Genomic DNA, 10814 nt, shown 5'->3' with positions numbered 1-10814 from the left:
CTTGTTTTCCCATATATTTGCCAGTCTCAGAACAGTTCCGCTTCCCTTCCCAGATCTTACTTCCACGTCCTTGGCCATCAGCACTGATTGTGCTTCCAAGATAAACAAACTTGTTAGCCATGTCGTATTCTTCACTGTCAATCACAGTTGCCCCGTCATGGCTGGTTCCTCTTTCAACGAACACAACTTTTGTCTTCTTTTGGCTAATTCTTAATCCTCCTTTGGTGGTCTCATGTTTGACTTTGGTGAGCGTCATCATCTGTATCCAATGGAACAAAATTGAGATCTTGACGTTTTCCTCTGCTTGACATAACTCTGGTATCTTCCTTTGATGTTGCGTTTCACTTTCGCATCACGTAATCTATCATCACACCAAAAAGAAGGAGTGAAGAGATGCGACCGTGCTGCTCTCCAGCAATGATAATCAGCTCCATCGGCCTCCCCACTTTCTGTCCTTACGTAGCATTTTACCCTTTGTACAGCATCTTAACCAGCGATATGATCTTTCTAGGAAGCCATATTGTTTCAAGATTTTCCATTGCAATTCTGGATGAATGCAGTCAAACATTTTGATGGACTCTGTGAAAATCTCAGAGTAGCAGCCATGTTAGTCTGTATTCGCAAAAAGAAAAGGAGTACTTGTGGCACCTTAGAAACTAACCAATTTATTTGAGCATAAGCTTTCACGAGCTCCAGTCAAGACTAAGTTTCTCTGCCAGGCAAGCCCTTTCTCTATCAGTCATCTCAGGGCAAATCTTTGGGCTCCACACACTCTCTTTTCAGTCTAAAACCTGCATGCTCATTACAGAGTTTTTCATATATGACCAACTTCATTCCATCCAATAGTACACTACCAAACACTTTTCCAGGTACTGAAAATAATGTTATTTCTGGCCAGTTATCACACACCAAATAGTTGCCTTTCTTTGGTAATTTACAGATCACACCTGTCTTCCAGTCCTCTGGGTAAAATTCTTTCTCCCAAACTATATTACAAAGTTTATAGGTCTCAAATACAACCACATCCTCACCAGCTCTGAGCTTTAAAGGTTCCTCTCTCTGAGAGCCCCTGGCAGGTGGCAAACACACCCACAGGGACCAGAATAGAAACCCCACCAGCTGCAGCCACCACGCTCCAGTGGAGGGGAGACCCTGATTTGCGTAAACGCCTGTTTTACAAAACAAGTGCAGCTCATTAGAAGCCAGGCCTAAAGTGGGGCATTGGGATATTCTCAGCAGGATTGCGGGAGGTAAGGGGGATGCGAACTGGTAAAAGGCCTGTAGCCACCCCACCTTGGACTGAGAGCTCATCAGATCCCACAAGGCTGGGTCTAAAGATCTACAAATTCCCAGGAACAGGCAGGGTGCTGGGGGAGGGGGCAACACAGATGACTTAATGGGGGTGAGGTTTTGTCTAGTTAACTCAGAGGCCAATGCCCAAGCATGGCACTAGAGGGCGCTGTGTGGTTTCCTCAGAAATGGGATCCGAGATGGCTGCGTTTCAATGCACGAAGAGGCATTTTTCCAGAAACCGTGCCTAGAAGCCTCAACCCTGGCCCAAAACCCCATAGTGCTAGGTCCTGCATGTTATTTATTAGCTGTATTATGGTAGTGCCCAGGGCCCTGTAGTGCTAGGCACTGTACATTAGTTATTAGGTTGTGACGTTCGCCTGGTGTTATCTGGACTAGTGATCTGGTAGGTCACTCCAATCCTTGACTCTGGGAGCCAGCCTTACCTTGCTCTGCTGTGAGAACCCCCACTCCGGGGCTGTTCACGCACAGCCTCTGGCATGGAAGCTGCTCCCAGCTACGTGAGTGAGCACTTTGGGCCAGCCGCTGCTTGGATTGTGCAACCAAATGGCACTAGCCAATATCTCCAGTCCCAGACACAACCCTAGGAACCTCCGTCTTGCAGTGTCCAATTATGCCCACTGGACGCTGCAAGCTTATATGAGTTTGTCAGTTTAACACAGAAATTGATATATACCAGGCTTGTTATCCCAAGGGGAGCCTCTGACACACTTCAAACCAAATGCACTGCTTCAGGTAGAATAAACAAACAAATTTATTAACTATAAAGGTAGATTTTAAGTGATTAGAAGCCAAAGCATAACAAGTCAGATTTGGTCAAATGAAATAAAAGCAAAACGCATTCTAAGCTGCTCTTAACATGTTCAGTGCCCTTACAAACTTAGATGCTTCTCGCCACAGGCTGGCTGGTTGCCCTTCAGCCAGGCTCTCCCCTTTGATCAGCGCTTCAGTCGTTTGGTGTGGTATCTGTAGATGGAGGTGGAAGAGAGAGAGAGCATGGCAAACGTCTCTCCCTTTTATCATGTTCTTTCTTCCCTCTTGGTTTTGCCTGCCCACACTCCCTCTGCTTTCAGAGTCAGGTGAGCATTACCTTATTGTAGTCCCAAACTGACCAAGGGAAGGGGGGTGACTCACTCGAGAGTCCAACAGATCTTTTGTTGCTGCCTAGGACAGTGTCCTTTGTTCCTGTGAGGCTGGGCTGGGTTTGTCCCATACATGCCCTGATGAGGCATGAACTGCCCCTCTGCTCCTGGAGAGTATTTGCCTGGCCTTGTTTTAAGCCATGAGGACACATTTTCAGCCTCATAACTATATACATGACATTATAACCTATAACATCACTATAACAACAATGCTCAGTGCATCATGAGCCTTCCGAAGACACCCGACATGACAAACTTTGCATTGGATACCACACAATCATTTTATAAGGATGAACATGGGGGTGCAGGGTGTTCCCCTGAGGCACAGAGCATCACATAGGTGTATTATGGTAGTGCCCAGGGCCCCATGGTGGTAGGTGCTGTACGTTAGTAATTAGGGGCATTATGGCAGCACCCAGGGCCCCGTGGTGCAGGGCACTGTACGTTATTTAGTACATAAGAACATAAGAATGGCCATGCTGGATCAGACTAAAGGTCCATATAGTCCAGTATCCTGTCTTCTGACAGTGGCCAATGCCAGGTGCCCCATAGGGAATGAACAGAACAGGTCATCATCAAGTGATCAATTCCCATTGCCCATACCCAGCTTCTGGCAAATAGAAGCTAGGGACACCATCCCTGCCCATCCTGGCCATTAGCCATTGATGGACCTATCCTCCATGAATTTATCTAGTTCTTTTTTTGAACCCTGTTATAGTCTTGGCCTTCACAACATCCTCTGGCAAGGAGTTCCAGAGGTTGACTGTATGCTGTGTGAAGAAATACTTCCTTTTGTTTGTTTTCAACCTGTTGCCTATTAATTTCATTTGGTGATCTTTAGTTCTCGTGTTATGAGAAGGAGTAAATAATACTTCCTTTTTTATTTTCTCCACATCAGTCATGATTTTATAAACCTCTATCATATTCCCCCTTAGTCGTCTCTTTTCCAAGATGAAAAGGCCCAGTTTTATTAATCTCTCCTCATATGGAAGCAGTTCCATACCCCTAATCATTTTTGTAACGCTTTTCTGTACCTTTTCCAATTCCAATATATCTTTTTTGAGATGGAGCGACAACATCTGAATGCAATATTCAAGATGTGGGCATACTATCGATTTATACAGAGGCAATATGATATTTTCTATCTCTTTCTTAATGATTCCCAACATTCTATTAGTTTTTGACGGCCGCTGCACATTGAGTGGATGTTTTCCACAATGACTCCAAGATCTCTTTCTTGAGTGGTAACAGCTAATTCAGATCCCATCATTGTACATATATAGTTGGGATTCTGTTTTCCAATGTGCATTACTTTTCATTTATCAACATTGAATTTCATCTGTCATTTTGTTACCCTGTCACCCAGTTTTGTGAGATCCCTTTGTAATTCTTCGCAGTCTGCTTTGGACTTAACTATCTTGAGTTGTTTTGTATCATCTTCAAATTTTGCCAACTCACTGTTTACCCCTTTTTCCAGATCATTTATGAATATGTTGAATAGGACTGGGCCCAATACAGACCCCTGGGAGAGACCACTATTTACCTCTTTCCGTTCTGAGAACTGACTATTTATTCCTACCCTTTGCTTTCTATCTTTTAACCAGTTACAGACCCATGAAAGGATCTTCCCTCTTATTCCATAACAACTTGCTTTGCTTAAGAGCCTTTGCTGAGGGACCTTGTCAAGGGCTTTCTGAAAATCCAAGAACACTACATCCACTGGATCCCTCTCATGCACATGCTTGTTGACTCCCTCAAAGAATTCTAGTAGATTGGTGAGGCATGATTTCCATTTACAAAAACCATGTTGACAATTCCCCCAACAAATCGTGTTCATCTATGTGTCTACTAATTCTGTTCTTTACTATAGTTTCTACCAGTTTGCCCAGTACTGAAGTCAGGCTTACTACCCTGTAATTACCAGGATCGCCTCTGGAGCCTTTTTTAAAAATTGGCGTCACATTAGCTACCCTCCAGTCATGTGGTATAGAAGCTGATTTAAGAGATAGGTTACATACCACAGGTATTAGTTCTGCAATTTCACATTTGAGTTCCTTCAGAACTTTTGGGTGAATACCATCTGGTCCTTGTGACTTATTACTGTTTAATTTATCAGTTTGTTCCAAAACCTCTGTGACGTTGCACCCCCTACTGCTTTATAGAAATATGCTTATGAGTGTAAATATGACATAACTGGAATATGTTTTATGCTAGATATGCCATGTAGCATATCTTTGCAAAGGTTGTGTTCTTCTGCATGTATTCTTCCTATTCATATGCATGTATCATTTTTATATCTGAAGTTATGAGTGTTGGCTCTATGCTTGTATTTAAAGTGTTTGCTGTAGAAAGCACCTAAGGCAAATTTGATCAACATAGCGTGAGGGGATTATTCAAGTAAATGAAAGTACTTGGCAAACTATGGACCTTGATAGACACCAATCCACATCTGAGCTTTTCTGGAAACATTCCTGTAAAGAACTAAGTCATGCATGGACATGGGACTTGCCCATATGACTCCAAAACTCCGTCTTGTAGAAGGGATTCTACACAGGGGGAGGGAGGGGTTAAGACCAACTAGGAGAAACTATATAAAGCCTTGGGAGACCCCTCCATTTTGTCTTCAGCTGACTCAAGAGATAGCTTCTCCATCCCCAAAGCATACCTAAACGAAATTGGAACAAAGGACAGTAACCACAGCTGGACCCAGACTAGAAGGAGGCTAGTCTGTAAAAGAAATGTATTGGAACATCTCTGAGGGTGAGATTTCATCTGTAATCACGTTCTTACTGTATTAGGGAGTGTTTTATTTTATTTTGCTTGGTAATTCACTTTGTTCTGTCTGTTATTACTTGGAACCACTTAAATCCTACTTTTTATATTTAATAAAATCACTTTTTACTTATTAATTAACCCAGAGTATGTATTAATACCTGGGGCAGGGGGAACAGCTGTGCATATCTCTCTATCAGTGTAATAGAGAGCAAACAATTTATGAGCTATATACAGGGATTTATTTGGGGTTTGGACCCCCTTGGGAGTTGGGTATCTGAGTGCTGGAGACAGGAGCACTTCTTAAGCTGTTTTCAGTTAAGCCTGCAGCTTTTGGGGGACATGGTTCAGATGTTGGTCTGTGTTTGCAGCAGGCTAGCATGTCTGGCACAACCAGACCGGGCACTGAAGTGCCAAGCTGCCAGGGAAAACGGGCTTAGAGATAGTCTTAGCACATGAGGTGGCAGTTCCCAACAGGGTTTCTGTGACCCAACCCATCACAACCTCCTCTAATGGCACCTCAGTCTGGGACAGCTCCTCAGATTTGTCACCTAAAAAGAAGGGCTTGGGTTTGGGAATCTCCCTTAAATTCTCAGCCGTGAAGACTGACGCAAAGAATTCATTTAGTTTCTCCGCAATGGCCTTATCGTCCTTAAGTGCTCCTTTAGCATCTCGGTAATCCAGCGGCTCCACTGATGGTTTAGCCGGCTTCCTCTTCTGAGGTACTTAAAAAAAAAATTGCTGTTATTTTTTGAGTCTTTGGCTAGCTGTTCTTCAGATTATTTTTTGGCCTTCCTAATTATATTTTTACATTTCACTTGCCAGAGCGAACAGAATGTTAGGAATCATTAAGAAAGGGGTAGATAATAAGACAGAAAATATATTAGCTCTATATAAATCCATGGTACGCCCACATCTTGAATACTGCATGCAGATGTGGTCGCCCCATCTCAAAAAAGATATATTGGAATTGGAAAAGGTTCGGAAAAGGGCAATAAAAATGATTAGGGGCATGGTAGGCTATGAGGAGAGATTAATAAGACTGGGCCTTTTCAGCTTGGAAAAGAGACAATTAAGGGGGGACATGATTGAGGTCTATAAAATCATGACTGATGTGGAGAAAGTAAATAAGGAAGTGTTATTTACTCCTTCTCATAACATGAGAACTAAAGGTCACCAAATGAAATTAATAGGCAACAGGTTGAAAACAAACAAAAGGAAGAATTTCTTCACACAACACACAGTCAACCTGTGGAACTCCTTGCCAGAAGATGTTGTGAAGGCCAAGACTATAACAGGGTTCAAAAAAGAACTAGATAAATTCATGGAGGATAGGTCCATCAATGGCTATTAGCCAGGATGGGCAGGAATGGTGTCCCTAGCCTCTGTTTGCCAGAAGCTGGGAATGAGCAACACTTGATGATGACCTGTTCTGTTCATTGCCTCTGAGGGACCTGGCACTGGCCACTGTCAGAAGACAGGATACTGGGCTAAATGGACTTTGGTCTGACCCAATATTGCCGTTCTTATGTTATGTACCATTTATGCTCCTTTCTATTTTACTCAATAAGATTTAACTTCCACTTTTTAAAGGTTGCTCTTCTGCCTCTAATTGCTTCTTTTACTTCGCTGTTCAGCCACAGTGGCTCTTTTTTGGTCCTCTTACTATGGTTTTTAATTTGGGGGTATACATTTAAGTTGAGCGTCTATCATGGCGTCTTTAAAAAGTTTCCATGCAGCTTGCAGGGATTTCACTTTTGGCACTCTACCTTTTAACTTCTGTTTAACCAGCTTCCTCATTTTTGTGTAGTTCCCGTTTCTGAAATTAAATGCTACCGTGGTGGGCTGCTCTGGTGTTTTCCCCACCACAGGGATGTTCAATTTTATTATATTGTGATCAGTATTACCAGTGGTTCAGCTATATTCACCTCTTGGACCAGATCCTCTGCTCCATCTAGAACTAAATCAAGAATTGCTTCCCCTCTTGTGGGTCCCAGGGCTAGCTGCTCCAAGAAGCAGCCATGTAAGGTGTCAAGAAACTTTGTCTCTGCACCCCGTCCTGAGATGACATGTACCCAGCCAATCGGGGGCTAGCAGACATTTATTAGGTGTATTACGGTAGGGCCCCAGTTGTGCTCGGTGCTGTACATTATTAGGTGCACTGTGGTCGCGCTAGGCGCTGTACACACACAGACAAGGAGGGGTCCCAGCACGGGCAGCGGGCGGACACTGGCGGAGGCTGGGGAACAGGCCCCCCCTTGGGCCTCACCCACCGGGAGGCCCATGTCTTACCCCAGGAGCTGTGGCAGCCAATAGAATGTTACATGCAAATTTCCCCCCCCACACCCCGCCCAGCAGAAGGGTGGTGATTGGCTGAGGTGTCCCTGCTCCTGGCGAACGGGATCACACCCTCCGGGGGACCCACGCGCCGGAGGGCGGGACAGGAGCAGGGCTCCCAGGGGAAAAGAGGCGGGGCGAACAGAGGGCCCGCCCCCACGACGACATCAGCCAGAAACCGGAAATCCTCCCCCCCCTATCTAGGAACTGCCCGGTGAACTCTCTGGTACTGGGGGGGCGGAGCCAGCTCGTCACGTCCGGTTCCGGGTGTGGGGGAAGCGCTTCCCCCGAGGTGACCGCGGCGGGCATGGGGGCGCACCTGGCCCGGCGCTACCTGGGCGGCGAGGACGTGGAGCCGGACCCGCTCCGCATGCCGAGCTTCGACCCGGGGCTGGGCTTCGCGGAGCGCAAGGAGCGGGGTGAGCCCTGGCCCCGCCCCTTCGCCACTGGCCCCGCCCTCCCCGGGGGGGCTCAGGCCCCCCCACCCCCTCCAGCGCGGGGGGCCGGGGGGAGCCCCCGGGGGGAGCCGGGCGGGCTGGGAGGTTCAGGGACCGAGGGGCGAGGGCGGAGCCCCCTGCTTCGAGCTGGGAGTAGCCCGTGGGGGTCCCGCCTGCACCGGCCCGGCGCATGGGGGGCAGGCGAAGGGAGCCGATGTCGCCAGTGTAGGGCCCTAATGTGGGGAGGGGGGGAGCCTCCCGCAGGGCTCTGTCCTTGCTGCGGGGGAGGTTGGTGCCATTGAGCCTGTAGGGTCAGCGGATCCCCCTTCCCCCTTGTTCTGGGTGAGTGTTTAAGAGCTGCCTTGCCCCACCCCAGAGGTGGCCGCGTTTCAACGCTGGAGGAGCGTCTGAACTGCCTGTTACAAGGGTCAGTCAGTGCTCTGCGTTGGAAGGACCGGTGTAAACCCAAGATCTTTACAGAGGGCAGCCGAACCCCGTCCTGTGTGTAGAGGCATCGATCCTGAGACGAGTATAAATAATAATCCGTGTAATTGAAATGGAGAGAGAGAGAGAGCTTGGAGCTAAAGACTCCTGACTTGTATCCCTAGCTCTCCCTCTGTGAGCCTGGACAAGTTGCTTCCTCTCCCCGTGCCTCAGTTTCCCCTTGGGGCTTCATCAGAAGGGCTCCTGTATAGGGCGTTCAGAGTCCCACTCTGTGCCTGATCCACGTAGGAGGCAGCTGTTACGGGCCCCGCTGTGGAGCCTGGCTTTTTGCCCAGGAGGTGGGGGGGACGCTCGTGTTTTTAGCTCTGGAGGTCCCAGGTTCAGTTCCCACGTCCTGCTCCCAGCCTCACCTCTGCCCCTCCTCTCTGTCCCCCGCAGTGATGGTAGCGACGCAGCAGCAGATGAATGACGCTCAGCTGCCCCTGGATCAGCGCGACTACTGTGCCCACTACCTCATCAAGCTGATGAAGTGCAAGCGCGACAACTTCCCCAACTTCCTGGCCTGCCAGCATGAGCGGCACGACTGGGACTACTGCGAGCACCTTGAGTACGAGGCCACCTGTGCCGGGGAGCTCCTGGCACCATCCACAGGCTACTCCAATCCCAGGGCCACAGAGCTGGGGGTGGCAGCCCTAGGGGTAGAGAGAGGCAGCATGGCCTAGTGGAGAGAGCACAAAGGAGACCAGGGTTTCTATTCCCAGGTCTGCCACTGGTGTCCTGGGTGGCCTGGGGCAAACTGGCCTCCTTTGCATGGTATTTTGAGATCTACTGATGAAAGGTGCTGCCAGAGCTAGGTGTGATTGGCACCTGCCCTTCCCACATAGGGTATTTAAGCCGAAGAATGTGCTGATGGTCCCCAGTAAGCAGCTATGGCAGGGGTTTAGCACAGAAATAAACTGTCCCCTCTCTCCCTCTTTGCGGAAGCCATCTCAGAATGCAGCATTCTGGGCCATTGCTGATTCCCTGGGCTCCACTGATATGGCTGACCCTGCAGGATGGTGATGAAACACATGTGTAGTGCCCTTCCCACAGAGGGTCAAGCCCTGGGCCTAGGCTGAGTAGACCCCAGGGAGTGAAGGGAGGGGTACTACATGGAACGTGGTTATGTGGTTGGCCTGGCTGTGTCACCGTGGGGATTGTGGGTTGGAGGAGGGATCTGGAGGTAGAAGATGTGGGGCAGAGGATTGTGGGGGGTGGAGGGGCCAGAGATCACAGGGATTGGTTTAAAGCAGTGAACCTAATTTCAGTGAGCCCCCCCAGCAAGTGGGACAGTCAAACAGCTCTGAGATCTGCCTGTACCTAATGCAGAGTGTGCCAGTCTGCCCCTGCAGTGTGGGGTGCAGCATGCCGGGGCAGGGGCTTGCTTCTAATGGCGATGCAGGTGGACCCCCACCCCCGACTAGTGTCTCCTCTCCCCCCAGCTACGTGATGCGTATGAAGGAATTTGAGCGGGAGCGGCGCTTGCTGGTGAGGAAGAAGAGGCTGGAGCAGGAGGAGGCGGCTGGAGCATAGCAAAGCCCCGTGTCCCCATCCACATGAGAGGCTGGAGGAATCCTCTACTTGTGTCATATGTAAGGGAATAAATAATGGCTCATCAGCATCTGGAGTGGTGACTGGAGTGGGGTGGGCAGGGCAGGGCAGGGCATGAGCGCGTATCGCACTGAGGCTGTAATGCCCCATCACTGCAGGTGCTGGTAGGGATGGGGAAGCCAGTGTGACTGAGGTAATCTCTCTCACTGGACCAGCTTCAGAGCTTCTTCAGATTTGGACCTGAAGTTATGGGGAGCAGAGAGCGGTGGCATTTCCTAGTGGTTAGAGTGGGAGGAGTCAGGACTCCTGGGCTACGTTCCCATTAAGCTGCGTGGCCACGCAGCTGCCTGTTAAACCCTGTGCAGAGGCTCAGGGCTGTGGTGGGGAGAGGTGCTCGTCCATGCCGGCCCCAGCACAGCCCTGCCTGGGGCGAGGCGCCCCTCCCCGCTGGCTCCAGCGGACCTGCCCTGGACTTGCCGTGGCCGGGGGAGAGGCGCCCCACCCTTGGCCCAGCCCAGCCCTGCCCCAAGCTGCTGCAGCAAGAGAGGGCTGAGGGGAGTCCTCTCTCCTCACTGTAGCCTGGGGGCAGCCTGCACCCCAAAGCCCTCACCCCCCAAACCCTCTGCCCCAGCCCTGAGCCCCCTCCCACACTCCAGCGTGCTTGGCCCCACCCCCACATTAATTTTATGTGCACCAATATGAAGGTGATATGTCACCTCATCTCCATATTGGTGCACATAACAAAATTCATTCCGCACATGGACATAAAAAATTAGAGGGA

The 10814-nt window shown here is 49.1% G+C and overlaps 1 protein-coding gene across 1 annotated transcript; it reads left to right on the top strand.

Moving 5' to 3' along the window:
* The first annotated feature begins 7800 nt into the window (after window positions 1-7800).
* NDUFB7 (NADH:ubiquinone oxidoreductase subunit B7) lies at window positions 7801-10100 on the top strand. Its single transcript, XM_073319095.1, has 3 exons — window positions 7801-7981; window positions 8882-9050; window positions 9925-10100. The coding sequence occupies exons 1-3, from the start codon at window positions 7870-7872 to the stop codon at window positions 10013-10015; spliced, it is 372 nt and encodes a 123-aa protein (XP_073175196.1). The 5' UTR covers window positions 7801-7869; the 3' UTR covers window positions 10016-10100.
* Window positions 10101-10814: the final 714 nt, after the last annotated feature.

Source organism: Lepidochelys kempii, chromosome 20 (genome assembly GCF_965140265.1).
Source record: "Lepidochelys kempii isolate rLepKem1 chromosome 20, rLepKem1.hap2, whole genome shotgun sequence".
NCBI lineage: Eukaryota > Metazoa > Chordata > Testudines > Cheloniidae > Lepidochelys > Lepidochelys kempii.
This window is presented reverse-complemented; position numbering and strand designations above follow the sequence as displayed.